Consider the following 17,022-nt stretch of genomic DNA (forward strand, 5'->3'; position numbering starts at 1 on the left):
ATGCTCCATCCCTGGCAGTGTTCAAGGCCAGGTTGGACAGAGCCTTGGCTGACCTGGTCTAGTGTGAGGTGTCCCTGCGCATGGCAGGGGGCTGGAACTGGATGATCTTAAGGTCTTTTCCAACCCAAACCAGTCTGTAATTCTGTGACATTCCTGAGCTAATTTCCCAGCAATTCTCTTCAAGCAGCTCATTCACCACTGCTTGGGTTGACTGTGGGGTTGATTCTCTATTCCCCTACACAGCTACAACTCAGGCCATGTCTCACTCAATGGCATTTTCCTCAGCTAGGTTTTATTTGTGAAAGCCAAAGCAACCACCTCCACTGCTGTTTCTTTTCACAGCTTCTCTTTTTTAATCATTGTGGTCATATTTGCCCAGTAGCATTGCACAGAAAGCTGATCTCTAGTGTCAGCTTGCTCATGTTGAGCCTCTGTATGTTGTCTCCCTGGGAGTACTGCCCTTCTCTGCTAAAGCTGCACCTTTTCTCACAAATAAGAACGGATAAGAAGTGATTACTTCTGATTTGGGCACTTTAGTTCCTAGATTGGTATCTAATTTGTTAGATCATCTTCCCCAGCTCTACATCCACACCTGAGCTGGGGCTGCTCCAAACAGAATTGCTCTAAATGCTGCAGGGGACGTTTGGCCTTGGTCTTGCTTTCGCTGTGCTGTGTCCCTCAGGGTCTGCTGTGGCCCAGTCCCCTCTGAGTCAGGGCCTTCCAAGTGACCCCAGTGCAGATGCTGTTGTTCCCCCCAGGATCTTTGGTATTTTTTTTCAGTGCTTAGTTTTAAAACAAAAAGAAAACAAACCCCAAACGGCCCAAAACCACACAGATTTGGTGAATAAAGGGGAAAATCTGTTGTCTATTGAGGTGTTGCATTGAGGCATTTTGGAACAAGCCTTTGAGTAACTCTAATTAAAAAAACCCACAGCAACCAAACAAAACGCTAAGAGAAACAGTCCCTTCAATGACTAGTGTTCATTTGCAAGATATATGAAAGTCTTTAATACATGTATAGGAATGCAGAGCAACTCTACAAAGCCCCAGTCATAAACGTAATTTCATTCAGGTACAGCTATGTGAAGACCACAGGGTCTGCAAGCAACAGACACCTCTCACAAGGTAAAACCCCCTCCATCAACCACCTGCATGCGCAGATTTCCCCTTCGGGTCTGTTGCACAGCATTTCAGGAGTAAGATCTGGAAGGAAATGGGCTCTCCCAAGTGGCAGCCTTGGCTCAGCAAGCTGGAATCTCAGCAGAGCTCACCTCGGAGAGGGGGAATCCCCTGTGCCTGGCTCCGCTCCAGCTCTCATCAATGGCAAACCAGCCCTAATCCCTAAAAAACTAAACAAATACATCAGTAAAGAAAAATTCCAGTGTCAGCCTGTTTCCAGGAATCACACCTCAACCCCTCGATCCTGCCTCCAAACTGGGCAATCTGATATTCCTCTGGGCATGCAAACTATTGACTCTCTGCAGCAGACACAGCTTTGCAAACCCAAAACACCCCAGAGAAAGCTGTAGCCTTTGCTTAGCCAGAGGAGAGTTAAGCTCCTCAGAGTGACCTGTCCTAAGCCATTACTAAACCAAACTTAGTTCCCACCTGACTGATGGTTTTGATAAATTCCTTTTTGAGAGATTTGGATCTGACTTACCCACACCCAGCTTGGAGTGCAGGCATTGGCTTTATCTCAGATCAGTTCACCTTGTACTGTACAGTGTAGGCTCACTGACCTGGAGAAATGCATTCAGCTGTGTAGTCCTAAACGCTCTGGAGTTTGAGACAACACCAACACATCACAAATATTTCTGCTGTCCAAAAATGCCCCCATGCTCCAAGTCTGGTCATTTTGCACCTCAACCGCACCAAGACCCACAGCAATCACACCAGTATCTCTGACAAAGGCTGCAATTTGAAATCCAGACTTGTCTGCTTCTTTCCGGTGCCATTGTGTTCTCTGTGTAAGTAATCCCCCACACACACAGCACCTCACTCGTACCACGCTCTGCCACGACGTGTCTGAGGTCTCTTCTGAACAGATTTCTTTGCTGTGACTCTGGAATAGCTTTCACCACCTGAGCTCTTTGGCAGACCCGTGAGGATTCACGAGAGAACTACAATCTGTGCATATGTGGATCCATTGCATCTTACAGTCTTTCTGAGCAGTTACCAAAGCTCAGAGCCAGACCTCTCCATTGTCTATCCCACCTTCCCTGAAAAGGTTATTGATCAGTCAGAGAAATGAATCCATATGTTGCCTCCAGCCAGAAAGTATAGTCCAAAAAACACTGCATTCCATCCTAAACTGCAAACACATGTGCAGGGTACCTGCATTTCTGTACATTTTATATACATTAACCAAAAAAACCCCAAAATTACAAGTGATCAAAACCCAGAAAAAGCTTTGGAAATGAGGCAGGTTTTTCTTTCCTCTGAAGAATTAAGTGACAGCATTTTCATTCAGTTCAGCTACCACATCAGGTTGCTAAGGCAGCTCTGAGGGAGACCTGTAAAGGAATGGTTGATCCATGCATGGTCCCGTCTTGCAGAAACTTAATTGTCAATGGAGTAAGCGTTGGTTGCCTGGAAGGTGTGTTGTCTAACACTGTAAGACATGTCTTCATATACTGTATTTGGGGGTTTGTTCTGGAAATATTTCTTCATCTGCAAAACAAACCAAAGAGCCATTCAGCACCGAACTTGAACAGACTCTGACCAAGGAGTCAGTTTACACCTCAGATTCCATCTGCCTGAAATGGAAATGTACTTTCCAGCTGCCTCTCATCACCCAGAGAGGGCTTAGACTGTAGGTGGAAATAGTCAACCTATTTATTTAACTGTCTATTGTCAGTCTGATGTAATTTCACCAAAAGTTCCTTCAAGAGCTGGATGTAACTGTGGCCCCAGCACAAATAAGGCTTATCCTTACTTCGTTACTGGTTACACAAGGGACAGTTCCCAGAAGGCCTCTTGGCTTTGCGAGAATGATGTTATACCACTGGGTTTTAGCCGTGCTGAAGTGAAGGGACAAGATAAGGGTCTGGGCTGTGAACCATACTCTGTCAGTTTTGAGTCATTTTTATAGAGCAGAAGGATCTATCAGAGACAATTTCTGGGCACTGGCTGCACAATACGAGTGTAAATAACACCAGTAAAGGCAAAAAAATCTTGTTTGCCTTTTTTCTAGGACGGCATAAAATTGTTCTACAGCAACTTTCAGACATGATGCTATGCTCTCCTCCAAACATCCTCTTTATATCTACTACAAGGTGGATATACACACTCCCATTCCCAACTAACAAAACAAAGCAGCAAAACAGAATAATGAGGTGCTCTGTTCAGGGAAATACAGGCAAACACATGGCTGTGTTATTGACTGCGAGGCTTGCTTGAGGCTTGGTATCAAAAGGCAAACAATATCTCATTTACTAAGAGTTGTAGAAACATAAGACGACATAGTCTTTACTGCCAAGAGCTTACAGCTAGGAGACATTAACCAAGGGCAAAGAGGAGACAATAGAAAGCCATGATTCTTAAGGTTTATCAAATGTTTGCTTGACTGTCACTGTTTACAAAGACTATCAAAAGCACCTATTCACTGCACCTGGATTCAGTTTTACTTTGGCACCGCAACAACTTACATCAACATGGTACAAGGTGCAGCACATCAGCACAGAAAACAGGAGCGTGACCACGGTGATAAGAACATAGATGAGCCAGGAACTTTTCTTGCAGTCTGTCTGCTCTCCTTCTGCATGTAAAATTATACCAGTATTATAAATATGAAGAGGTAGAATTCTATTTTTATTATGAACAAAATATTATTCACCGGTCAGCAAAAACTCAGTTATCAACAGCATGCTACAGAGCCACATTTGTCATCCCATTATTCTTCCCTACTGCTATTCTCTGCTTTTCTAGGGATGGCATGTGGGGGGGTCAGCGAGAAGCACTCTACAAAGGTGGTGGCTTCTATAGCACTGATCAGAAGTAGGACCACACACTTGTAATGGAAACAGAAAATGTTTCACTGCTATATTACAGCAATGCTGAGGGTTTGGCCAGGAGTATATAGGAGTTACAGCAAACAGCTAGGTTTGCAAGCAGAATAACAGGAGGAGGAGGCTACTGTGATCTGAAGTATGTACACTGAGCATAATAGTGCTGGTGGAAAGCATTAGAAGTTCTCTAAAACCTCAATTAATCCATATCTGAATAACATAATACTGGTAATCACAATGCTTCTTTGATGTGCAGATGCTGCTTTCCCCAACCCACATTCTTGCACCAGCTATGGCCCAGCAGCACAGGGTGAGTACAGCCCTTTTTTGCAGACTGAAGACAAATCCTTTGCAACTCTTAGGGCCTGTGTAAACCTTATTTTAATTACCCAAAGATCTCATCACAGCCCAGTGCACAGGGTTAAATTACACCAATAAGGTCAAAACCAAGCACTATATTGCTGGGTTTGTCTTTGTTTAGCAAACGGTTACACCACTATTCTACAGAAAGAAACCCACCCCTCTCTTTGGATCATGCTCCCAGTGCGCTCAGTGTATAATCAGGGTGTGTGAGATCATCTCTGCTATTATCTGTGGTACTTTAAGTAAGTGCCTGAGGACTTGTTCCATACTCCCTAGCATGAGCTATTTTTAAACACAAAGAGTCACTATAGAGAATGGTTTCTAAAAGACATTTGTGTCACATGAAGGTCAAAGAACTGATGCTAAAAATACCAATTAATTGCCTAAAAGTGATGGATTATTCACGGACACAATGGAATCTTTGTTATCTGATTCTGAACTTGGTTTATTTTTAAGATGCAGGATTGTAGCAACTTTTTTCTTTTATAATCCCCCTCTGGTTGCACAAGGCAGGTAGGAACATAGTGCTTGGCTGTGTCCTAGCACAATAAGGCAGAGGAGTCTGAGCACACTCTCCAAGCTTTCCCAGGTACTGGAAGAAGTCTAGCCATGGATTAGTGCTTCCCTTGTCCTTACTAAGGTTCTGCAAGCTTTAGGTTCCGCTTTCGTCTTACAACCTGCCTCTAGTCTTTCACGATTGAACAAGTAAAAGGATACCTTTAATCAGCATCATGGTGCCACTTCTATTCGCTGAGAGGATAGAGAAGTTTTTCACCACTCCAGCACATACATATATGTCACTGTCATTTCTCCATAGGTTGCGTAGAGTTATCACGATTTTCTCCCCTTCCTTCGAATACTCCAAGCGATTGGCAAAAGCAGGAAAAACAGTGGAAGTATTCTGACTCGAAACATACAGCACTGGTTCAGGCTGCATGTGAGTCTTGAGCAAGTAGATCCCTTCACCTTCATGTGAGGCTTTCAATGCACAGGTAATGCTGACAGATTGGCCTTGCTGAGGATTCGCATACAGCGGTGCCTGTTCAACAATTCCACTGGGTTTACCTAAGAACAAGAGAGATTAATGGCTACCACATACTTAACACAGTACAGTTGAACTATTAAATACAGCGATTTAAACACAGAGGTCAAAGACAGAAAAAAACCGACCACAGAGATTTAGATGAAATTATTTCTTTAGAAGCAACCTTTATGCGTGTCTTGGGAACAACCTGGCGTGTTTTTGCTGAAAGTAGGACTGACCAAACACGTTTACCTGGTTGTAAAAGGTCTCCACCTACCTACAAAATACATAGCTTTTGTACTGAACTCTTCTAAGGGAACACAGCTACATCAGTTTGCCTTTAAGAACTGGGTTATTGCCTGCTCTCTCAAACGAGATTTAGCTATAGCAAGATCTGGAGACCACTGGTTTGGGTGAAATCACACAGTGTGGGTCCCATGAGTGTTGAAAGCGTTCTCCAAAAAGCAGTTATTCATGGCTTGCTGTCCAGCTGGGAAGACAAGTTTCACTGAGTTCCTCTGAGGACAAGCCCCATCCCTTTTGACATTAGCTAATGTGGATGAGGGAATGAAGACAGAATGCATCACATTTGTACAAAAGGTAATTCTGGGAAGGTTGCAAAGGTTTTAGAGAAGAGGAGCAGAATCCCAAAGAGATACAAGGTAATTTAATAAAATAATTTGGAGAAACAGTACATAACCAACAAGATGGAATTCATGTGAGAAAACAGTCAAAAAGGTTGAGAAGGGAAGCCTAAGGAAGCACAGGATAACTCTTCATAGATATAAACGGCTATTACTGACCCCACAATCAATGATGTTTTGCATGCCTGGGAGACAGGAAAGTGAGAAAACCCTGTGATTTCTGGTGAAGCTGTAGCAGTTTAGAGACTCTCAGCAGCAGGGCAGGGATGTAGAGGATCAAGCTGCCAAAGAGAACACTGGGGACTCAACCCTCTTATAATAAAAAGATTTAAAAAGGGAAAAATCTCTAACCAGGAAGGCCTGCCAAAAGGAACACTCGTGCCCATCATCAATAGTTTGGTAAGAAGAGAAAAACCCCACATCCCTTCATCCGCTGATGCCCAGCTTGCAAACCCTGCCTGGCACCAACTTCCCAGTTGTTATCAGATTGTGCCGTAAGATGAAATAGTAAAAAGAAAAAGACATTTGTAAAAACCACTACCAAAACCTGGCTCATTGTCTCCTACTTATTCATAAAGATTGGAAAGATTGTTTTGGAAAGAGCTAACTGTCCTCGCTGTTTCCAAACTGCTGCAGCAGCATATGACTCACGTGAAAACCCGTAGCTAGGGTTAAATTTGTTGTGGACTGATGTTCTGGGGGTTTTCTTGCTACTGTTCTACCTAAAGTGTTTTCTTCATCTGTTCGCAGAACAGACTCACAGTTTCCTTTAAATCAGTACATTACCTGAGCAGACATGGGGAAAGTCCTGTCAGACTCTCTCTCCCATTATGCTTTCTTCCAGTCTTTGATTTCAAATATACAGCTATATTTATTAATTCATGACAGAAAAGGTGCAGTACCTTTTACCACTACTATGGTTGTCTTCCCAAACAGCTTTTTGTGATAGTTTTTGGTTTTAACATATGTACTGCATTGATAGATATTAGAATCCGATTCCTGTACATTGTGCAGAGTTATCCTGAGATTGCTTCCTTCCTTCGAGTACTCGGTGCGGTTAGCCAAAGCAGGAAGGATATATGAAGTATTCTGCTTGGAAACATATACCACATTGACAGGCTGTATGCTAGTTGTCAAGTATGTTCCCACTTCATTTTCTGAGCCTTTAATTGAACAAGTTATGCTGATGGTTTCTCCTTCGTGAACACTGATAATGTCTGTTGACTCTTCATTTTCTCCACCTAAAAACAAGAAATGAAACTGGAATTGTAATATCAGTGCTCGTCTTGATCTATTCATAGTATCAAAGTAATTTCCAAAACTAGTCCATCAACAGAACTGCTGTTTGAGACCGGACCTTGGCCTTGCTATCACGTATCCATCATCTCTTGGCTGCCCTGAAGCCGATAGTGCCTTTCATGCCTGTTGACCTGTGGGATTCAACATTTTCATGCCTCAGCAAAAAAGAGCCTTGTTACTCATTAAAAGTATTTAGTCTGCTCTGTAGCTTCCGGTGTGATCCCATTAATTCTCAAAATGCAAGCTTCATTGAACTCAGCCCAATAATGGGAGCAAAGTCTGGAATACAAAAGTAACAAAATCTGGCAGAGAATGGAAGGAAATTACACTTTAAAAAACAAAAAGAAAGGAGGCTTTAGCAGCATCAGGAAAATGGATAATGTCGCCTCTTAGGAAGAGAATTGCAGAAGGTGCAACTCCAGCCTACGATAAGAAGCAAAAGTATAAAGATATGTAATGAGACCCTCTGAGTTCCCAAATGACCTCGAGATCAAAAGAATCTGAACAGTAAGTACTCTTGCAATGAACAGCAAGGAACAGAGGGATCAAACAGGAAACACCTAAAAGAAATTACATTAAAAAGCAAGGGCAGGACAATGAAATGTAGAGTACTGCATATCTAGGACAAACATAGTCTAGAAAGGGGAGAATTACTCACTGTTGACAAGCAAATAAGGATCCCTACATACTTAAACCAATTTGTTTTAATGACGGAACAAGCACAGAAAGACCAGATCATGGGAATTTTGATACAGTCGGTCAACCTGACCTCATCAGACACAAGAACATTCCTCCTACATCACCTAGAGAAGGAACTAAGGCAACCCAGGAGTTGTCAGCAATTACCTTCCAGAGCAGCAAAGAAATAGGGTGATGGAGAAAGCTGGAGAAGCACAGAGCACTCAGCCTTTACAAGTGGGGAAGGAAAACCCAGGAAATCCATCTCCATCAGCCTGTTTGCATAAATCAGTATTGTCCCCTCAACAAACATTAACTAAAGAAGGGAAAAATAAGTATTCTCACCAGTTTCACTGCCTCCAGCCTGTACTCTCAATAGCTACAACAATATTTAGCATTGGATATTTCTAGTAAGGTTTTATTACACCTTCAATGATTTTGTCTCTAGTAAATACCAATACTCATTTCTATCCAGTAGTGGGCTCCCCTGTCAACTTTAGCAATACAGACACAGTTCACTACCGTGAACTCTGGGAAATTTCCCAGTAATTCCCACAGCTGGATTACTGGGGAATCCCCTGCTTCCACAGTGCGCAACCTCTGTGTAGAAAAGTTCAGATCCCACGATTTTTAAACTGTTTTCATCCGATAATTTCAGAGAATGATTTCCAAAGTTCCACCTCTTTTTCGCTGCTGGTGAATTTGCCAGGAACCTGCTTGAGACAGGCTAAGGAGGAGCGGAAGGGGGGAAAGGAAAGAAAAGATTTAGACTTGTGAAGTGTAAGAGCATCTATGCTGTACATACCGTTCTGGCCAGGGACGCATGGGAGGCGCAGAAGAAAGAGCAATGCAGTTGGGAGACATATCCACGGCATTTTCAAGGGTCTTTTTACTTGTTCTCTATTGTCTTACTGATGAGAGCAAGATCCGAAGCGCTGTATGCCACAACTGCCTTGTTTTCTTCCAGCTACATCAGCTGTTTACTGAAGGCAGTTTAGCAATGTGCAGCTTTCATTTTAGTATGATAATGAATGTGATGGAGGTGGAGGGGGAGAGATTTCTCTCCAGAGGTGCATCTTGGTTTTGACTTTACACTTAAAACGCCCACGGTTTCCTACTACTGAACAACCTCCAACCCTGAGGGCAGGACTTTAGAGTGCTCTGTGGTGAGCACTTACCTGCCCTTTACAATCAACTGAGGAAAAATAAGCTCAAAGTTGCTCTTCACAATGCTAAGCTCAGGCAGTGATCTCCCAGTTGTGTGCCTACTGGAAATGTAGGAGCTTGGTACAATCAGTTCAGCCTGTTTTCCCACTGGCTGGTTAGTGCAAATGTCTTGGCTTTGTAAAGAGCGAGTAGATGAGAGATGTTCCCTTATTTCAGATAAACCTTAAATTCTTATACCTCTCACGTGCCTCCTGCCTTCACATTTAGTAACACATTCCGTAGTGTCTGCAGCGTGAGAGCTGGTAACCAGGGAATCTCTGTGACAGTTCACATGGAGCTCCTGCTCTCTCCCCGATGCGCTGAAAAACTCTTCCTGCTTTGTTCTCTGTGTGAAGACATCGGGAAAGGGCTGCGTTCCAAAAGAGTTTCTTGAATGCTTGGAAGCTTAGGCATTCCATCGTCATTGTGAAGGAAACAGAGTTCAGGCAGGTTGTGAAATGACCTTTCAATTAGGCCTACAGAGGCTCACTACTGGCCACAAAAGCAAATGCCAAGAGATATCTCTTGCTCCCTGTCTTTGCTTTAGTAATATTTAAGCAAATCATGACAATAATACTGGATTATGAGTTTGGGAATCATCTAATGGTGATGCTTTGTAAAAGAGATTAACATACCGAGTAAGGACACATCAACACAGGGTTACCACTGAATAGCCAGGTTTTAAGTTGTTTTACTGTGAATAGTATAACACCACAAATAAAAAAAAAAAACAAACAGACCAAACATTAAAATGGAATTACAAATACCAAATGACGGCGTTCGGTGAGTCAGAGCCGTCTTTTTTCATAAACAACTATTTTCCTATATTTGTATATTGCAGAACAACACAACGCAGTTACCCAGAACAAATCTTGAAGATTTTTAAAGCTGTTCCTCCTGAGATGTGGGATAATTGGTGTCTAACAGCACAACACAGCTCAGGAGGGGCAAAGCGAAACAGTTGGCATCAATGCCTCTAAATATCACAATCTGTATAATGATCAGTAGAAAGAAGAAACCAAAATGAAAATGTGCTTGAGCGAGCCATAAAGACTGACTGATCAGCTCTCTGGCCCCAACTGGTGCTAAAGAGTAGAAATCAAATCTGCACATCATTAAACCTGAAGGCCTCAAATCAGTACCATGTGAGTTCTCAAATACCATTTTGTCTCTTTTCCAAACAACTCAAAATCTGAGTTTATACCAAAACCACCCAGCGTCAGCCAGCAATTTGAACACCAGATACACACCAGATACACACACACAGAGGTTCTTCTATACACATTTGTCTTTCTCAATAAAAGACCATACAAAAGAACTGCCATGTTAAGGACCATCTTAAGAACACAATGCAGCTGCACATGCGAAGCTAACCACAAAGTGCTGGCGTAAGTGGACCAAGGAGAAAAATAATGTTTGTTCCTCACAGACTGTTTCAAATAGGAAGTTCTGGGAGCAGAAGATACCTTGTGCTTAACCACTGTGCGGTCGTAAAAGAAACATAGTCTGTGAGAGCGATGACTGCTTAAGCAATAACATAGACTGCTGCCTCTGAAGCATGTATCAGCTAGAAACGATAACAACAAAATGGTTAGAAAAATGGTGGCTGAGTAACTTGTAGAGGAATATTTGTGTGGTGGGTTCTTATTGGTTATTTCTCATAACACCCTTGTAAGCTTAAAGTATATAATCAAAAGACTTCGCTAAAGAAACAATTGTGTACCTGCATGGAGTCCGTGACATCATGCACCACACTGCCATAGCCTTCAATCTGAAGACAGTATTTTTCTAGGTGTAGGAAAACACTGTGTACATCACTGGAAATCTCCGTAATCTCAGCATACAGCTTGACTGCCTATGCTGGAGCAATCTGCACTGCCTCGAAGGCATCCACTGCAACAACTTACAGCAGAGGGAAACAGAATCTAAAGCGTTTGTGATAGCTGCAGTGGGGCCAAAAGCTGAAAGGCCCATACCCATTCTGAGTGCTCCTTTCCCAGCCTACAGCAGCTAATATGTTATCTCTTCCAAAAAGGATGGCTTTTACCCCAACAAACCTCTTCCTCAGTCACTCCTTTTTGACACAGCTCTATTCCATTGAAAACACAGCAGCCCTGTTCTGGGAAAAAAAAAGCCAGGAACTGCAATTTTGTTAACGCGCTGTGTAAAGAGGGGAAGTCTTTTCCTTCTACCTCTAATTCTTGTACATTCTGGATTCTTTATGGGCAACCTTAGCTCTGGCTTATTAAATAACTATACTATCACATTCTTCATGATGTAACTTAACAACATAACATGAAGAAGTTATTTTAAGTGGATCAAAACATAATCAGTAAATACCTAAAAGCCTTTGAATAGCTGGGGATTGCCATCTCTTCATGATGTTTTGACTGCATTCCATCAAAATCCAACAAATAAGCTGACAGCTGAGTTAAAAGGGTATCTCAGATCAGCATGAGTGTAAAGCCTCCACTGGGGAGGGAAAACCACCTCCTAACAGCACTCATCTGCTGTGCCAAACAAGAAACAAATTGAAGCACAGAGGCTTTTCTGCATTTCTGACATTAATTAATAACACATTTTTGGATGTCTTTCGTTACGAACTTTTCCCTTTAGATTTGATCAGAGCAAATTTTGAGAGTCACATGACAACCCACATCCTTTGAGATTTCCTGCTGGAAGTTTCAGCTACAGGTTTATGGGTAATTAAACCATGTAAAAGTGATTCCACAAGTGTTCACACTGTTACATAGATCTGCTTTTCCAGTTGTGCTGCTGCTGCTTTCTGCTCAAAAGCCTTGTCACGGTCTAAGCTCAACTGGTAACTCAGAACCATGCAGCCGCTCACTCACTCCTCACCTCCTTCCCCCCAGTTCTGGGTGGCATGGGGAGGAGAATGGGCAAAGAATGTAAACCCCACGGGTTAAGAACAGTCCAGTAACTAAAGTGTAACACAAACCCACTACTGCAACCACCAACTATAATAATGATAAGGGAAATAACAAGGAAGAGAAAGCAATTGCTCACCATCTGCTGATCGATAGCCAGCCCGACCCAAGCAGTAATCTGGGCCTTTCAGGTGACTCCCCCCAGTTCCTATACTGGGCATGGCGTGCTGTGGTATGTAATACCCCTTTGGCTACTTTGGGTCGGGTGTCCTGGCTCTCGGCTCTGCTTCCTCCCGGCTTCCTGTGTCCCTCCTCACTGGCAGAGCATGAGATTGAGAAGTCCTTGATCGGGGTAAGCATTACTGAGCAACAACTCAAAACATTGGAGTGTTATCAGTGCTGTTCTCAGGGTAAAGTCTAAAACACAGCACTGCACCAGCTACTAGGAAGGAGAAAAACGACTGCTACTGCTGAACCCAGGACAAGCCTGAAGCTAGGTTAGGTCTAATGTAAACTTTTGGAGATTTAACTGAATCATGTGTGAATGATAAATCATTTCAGCTACAAAAGGGGGATGTCTGAAGTGCAGCATTCATCACATACTGCCTGCACACAGCATACCCAAACCTGTCTTCAGATGCAGGGATTGTAAGAGGTTCATTTTTTGATCTAGAGATCACCTGGGAGTTAAAAACAATAAAAACCTATGGGTGTGCTATCACATTATGAAATGGAAGACACGCAGCAAGGATCTGCCTCAAGGTTCAGCACAACCTTCGTGAGCACAGATACAGTTCTGTGCAGAATTTCACACGGACTGATCGTTCCAGTCATGAAAACCATTGAGAGAATTCAGCTGGTTTAACCCTGTGCTGCTGAGCCAGGCACACATCTTGCAACGCCTGCTGTCCTCAGCGAAGCACCATGACAGGATGGGAGATCCAGGGAGCTTCTTGTGAAAGCCTGGAGCTGGGCACCTGTGGCTGAAGGGTACTCGCTGAACATACGGATTTGGTGGCGGAACATTCATGAAAACTGCCATGAGGTCTCTCACAAAATGAGCTTCTTGAGCTGGATGCTGTATGACGCTACTGAGGAGTGTGCTGCTAGCACCAAGCCTGCTATTCTCATTTGTGGATGTTTTTCAAATAGGTGTGAGGCTTTAACTGTCAGAAGCCACTCCTGAGTTTTCTAACAGCTGCAAAATTGAAGGAAAAATATGTCAGGCCAAAGGCACAGGTTGATTTCAGTAAGAATTACAATCCAATTGTCTGTATTTTGGCTTGGAAATCTGAAACGTAACAGGATTGCAGCTTCATTGCCCAGCAAGTTCATGGTATCTCTGCTGAAACCCTGCCCTGGTTGCTGTGGTCCACCAGCCTTTGCCTTAGAGAGGCTCTAGGACAGACCTGCACCATCACCCAGTGTTACACCCCAGGGCAGGACCTCACAGAAACCACTAGCGGGAAATGTTTTACCTGCCACACTAATATATCCATTAATACATCTTACTGTAACAACTGCAGTGAGACTAGTGTTATCTTTATTGAGTTTTGCAAACACTCGTGCAACTCTTTTTTCCCCAGACATCTTTGTGTTTTGTCCAACTGTAGATGTTCAAACATCTCAGCTTGTTCCCATTGGCTTCCTTTAGAGTTGCCAGGGAGGCCCCTTCACAAGGTAATTCACCTGTTTCATCTTAAAACCTTTTTAAGGTGAGATGAATCATCTTCTCAAGACAGCTATTTCACTCCATTCACTAGAAAGGGAGCAAAAGACAAAAACCTTAAGCTTTAACTGAATTCTGACCAACAATTTAACCTTAAACAAATTTAGACTTACAAATTTAATTGTTTAATTGTTTTCTCCTAAAAAGAAAAAAACCCACCATTTATTTTTACAGGATGGGAACTAAGAGATGTCTCAGCTTCTGGCATTACACATTGTCCCATAAACCCTGGTGCCAGGTTGGTTATGAGATACAGGAGGAAGCTGTATGTCGAGGGGTGTCTATAGAAGCGTGCACATGATCAACACATGAGTAATGGAACCACTGCAAACTCATGTAGGGTCTAAAATCTATTGACTCAGGCTTGATGCAGGGAGGAAATGGGCATCCGCTGAACACGGTCCTAGTCAACATATCTAGTCTTTGACTGAACACCCTCCTGCCACTCTAGTAATGTGATTTCACCATTTAACATAATTAAATGTAGTTTGATTAAAATCAAATCTTACCATGAAGTCTGACGAAGCACTATGACAGGTCCTAGAAAAAACAACAACAGCAAAAGAGTAAAGTACCAGTATTAGCAAAGATCTACTTAGAAAAATTAAAACTAACAAATTCGCAGTTGTTTTTTCCCAATGGATATGTATCTGAAATGCCTGAGCAACTCACTGTTGTCCATCTCCAAGAGATTCACAGGCCTTGTGAACCTGTACAATACCCCACCACATATGGCAGGTCTGATCCTTTGCCACATGGCAGCACAGCTGGATCTCAAGTTCTATACTCTATTGTAGTACAACTGTTCTGAAGTATGAGGTGGTTTAACATCATCTCACTTTAAGAATATTGCAGTCTCTGTGGTGTGGGGGAGCAGGGAAGAGCAAAAGGCAGATATTTCCAGGTGATTTTATTCACATGACTCCTTACTCACCCCACAGAGCCTATCCCAGCCCTTTCATAGAATGGTTTGGGTTGAAGGGACCTTAAAGCTCCTCCAGCTCCAACCCCTGCCACTGGCAGGGACCCCTTCCACTGGAGCAGCTTGCTCCAAGCCCCTGTGTCCAACCTGGCCTTGAGCACTGCCAGGGATGGGGCAGCCACAGCTTCTCTGGGCACCCTGTGCCAGTGCCTCAGCACCCTCATGGGGAAGAACTTGTGCCTAAGAGCTCATCTCAATCTCCCCTCTTCTTGTTTAAATGCATTCCAACATGCCCTTGTCAAAAGTCTCTCTCCAGATTTCTTGTTGGCCCACTTCCCATGCATATTAGGTTGTAAAACAAAGTCCCCACTTGGATGTATTTAGGAAAATATCCTTTATTAAATTTAAATTGGCTCTTTAGCAGGCAGAGCTGTGAGTGGGAACCATTCACCTAAAGGACCTGTTAGTCCATGTCTGGATATCAGCAGTCTCCTGGGTGGGATACGTCTCTGCAGGAAAAGCTGCACAGCAGTGTTGCAGTCTGAGCCTGTTCCAAGGAGCGGGATCCCATAGGGGTAAGGCTGAGCAGTGCAGTCACTTAGATGTATTACTGGAGCAGTGAGGAAATGTATTCTGTGCTTATTTTTCTCAGTAAAGCAGCTGACTGGGTCCTATGTCATGGTACCAAATGCAGTGGTGGAATTCCTACCAGCTGCCAGCCCAGCCTCCCCTTCACAATGAATACAGTTTAACAACTTGTTATGGAAATGAGATCCAGAAAGAAAACCCTGTATGCTTCTTCCACCACCAGCACTGCTTGCAAGGCATGTTACCCCTAGGAAGCATCACGTTTTGTTAGACTGTACCGTTTCTTTTCTGTAGCACACAAGATATTGCCAGAGCTGCTGCTGCACAAAGCACAAGAATTGTTACTGTGGTGACGATGCCAACGTTGCTCTTTTCACTGACCAGATACTGAGAATTATCTGGAAAGCAGAAGAAAAAGTCCATGTGAATCAAACAGGTGTGCCAAGAAATAAGCCTGCCTCAGAAGCAGCACCTAGGGAGAACTGGGGCTGCTGCTTCTACAAAAGCTGAGAAAATGAACTGATGAATGAGAGAACAGCCTCTGGCTTAGGGTATTTTAATATCATCTCACATCAATGAAGATGCCTGTAACAGAATAATGACTATTAACATTTGAAGCTAATTCTTGACTCCCCACCACAACAGGTACCTTTGAACACCCATCTCAACTGAAATAACCAAAACGAAAAGGGACGAGACCCATCCTCAGTGATGGGTTAAAAGGGCACATGGGAAATCCATTTTGACTGCTTTAAAAATACTTCAATGCACGGGAATTTAAACATACAAATATCTAGAAAGCTTGCTTTAATACTGGTCCCATTTGGAAGAGAAACCATAGAATCATCCAGCAAAAATTCCAAAAAAAAGAAATAAATCCCAAGCCAAAACCAAAAAAATAACCCACCAGACAAATAACAGAGCAAAGAGTGAAGAAAAGCCATACCCCTACTAAGGGCTGTTTCTGGAAGAGAATAAATAGTGTTTCCTGGTCTCAAGCAAAGATGCCCTGTTTGTCCATAACCTAAGGAAGATGCCAGGGATTTCTACAGTGAAAGAAATTTGGATATCCAAATAGCTGTATGTGACAAATGTCCTCTTAGTCTAGAGGTGAAGTCTCATTTATCACTTACTGTTAGGTGGAATTCCTGGAAACTTGTTGCACAGCCATCACGTACCACCTTCCCTCAGCATCCCTGTACCTACAGCTACACCGCCACAGTCACAGAAACCTGTATCTATGGATACGTAAGTCCAGGACCGGGCACCTACAGGGCCTAGTGGAAAGTCTCTGAGTTTGGATGGCTACAGCACGTGTGGGTCCAAGGTATGCAGGTACAGTACATCTCCCCGTGCCACCCATGTGAAACTCTGTTCATACCTGTCCAGGCAAACCTCTCTCAAAGCAAAAGGCAAACACATACATGAAGCTATTACCTTGACTTCCCTCACCAGCGATGTTGGCTGTTGATTTTCTGGGTTTCTCATCCAACACGTCAGCGTAGCACCTCAAGGTATGGTTGGGCACTGAGACGTTTGTGCTTGTTTCGCAGCAAATTTTAACCTCCTCGGTAATGATGTTACTCCTTCCATTTTTCAGGAAAGCTGAAAGATAGAAGAAGTTTTAATTATAAATATGGATCACGTATAAGATCTTCAATTGAGGGTTAAAAA

At 43.1% G+C, this 17,022-nt stretch overlaps 2 protein-coding genes across 12 annotated transcripts in view; both read right to left on the minus strand.

Moving 5' to 3' along the window:
* Positions 1 to 980: 980 nt before the first annotated feature.
* Positions 981 to 9,556, minus strand: LOC136021317 (uncharacterized). 2 transcript variants are annotated; one of them, XM_065693411.1, is made up of 5 exons: positions 8,821 to 9,556; positions 6,941 to 7,279; positions 5,088 to 5,435; positions 3,648 to 3,757; positions 981 to 2,670 (listed from the first exon to the last, which is right to left on the minus strand). In XM_065693411.1, the coding sequence occupies exons 1-5, from the start codon at positions 8,888 to 8,890 to the stop codon at positions 2,560 to 2,562; spliced, it is 978 nt and encodes a 325-aa protein (XP_065549483.1). In that variant the 5' UTR covers positions 8,891 to 9,556; the 3' UTR covers positions 981 to 2,559. The 2 variants fall into 2 exon arrangements, with proteins under 2 accessions (XP_065549483.1, XP_065549485.1); XM_065693413.1 differs by lacking the exon at positions 6,941 to 7,279 and having other exon boundaries at positions 8,821 to 9,552.
* Positions 9,557 to 9,881: 325 nt separating this feature from the next.
* LOC136021437 (uncharacterized) overlaps positions 9,882 to 17,022 on the minus strand; it is a 149,622-nt gene continuing 142,481 nt past the window's right edge. For 5 of the 10 annotated variants that reach the window (XM_065693640.1, XM_065693644.1, XM_065693641.1 and 2 more), the window contains 4 exons: positions 16,786 to 16,953; positions 15,627 to 15,746; positions 14,348 to 14,378; positions 13,631 to 13,868 (listed from right to left, as the gene is read on the minus strand). In XM_065693640.1, coding sequence (XP_065549712.1) covers positions 13,835 to 13,868; positions 14,348 to 14,378; positions 15,627 to 15,746; positions 16,786 to 16,953 — 353 coding nt within the window. In that variant the 3' untranslated portion in view covers positions 13,631 to 13,834. Of the gene's footprint in view, positions 13,308 to 13,630; positions 13,869 to 14,347; positions 14,379 to 15,626; positions 15,747 to 16,785; positions 16,954 to 17,022 lie in introns of those variants that run through there. The other 5 variants (XM_065693646.1, XM_065693650.1, XM_065693649.1 and 2 more) reach the window with 5 other exon arrangements.

Source organism: Lathamus discolor, chromosome 13, assembly GCF_037157495.1.
Source record: "Lathamus discolor isolate bLatDis1 chromosome 13, bLatDis1.hap1, whole genome shotgun sequence".
NCBI lineage: Eukaryota > Metazoa > Chordata > Aves > Psittaciformes > Psittacidae > Lathamus > Lathamus discolor.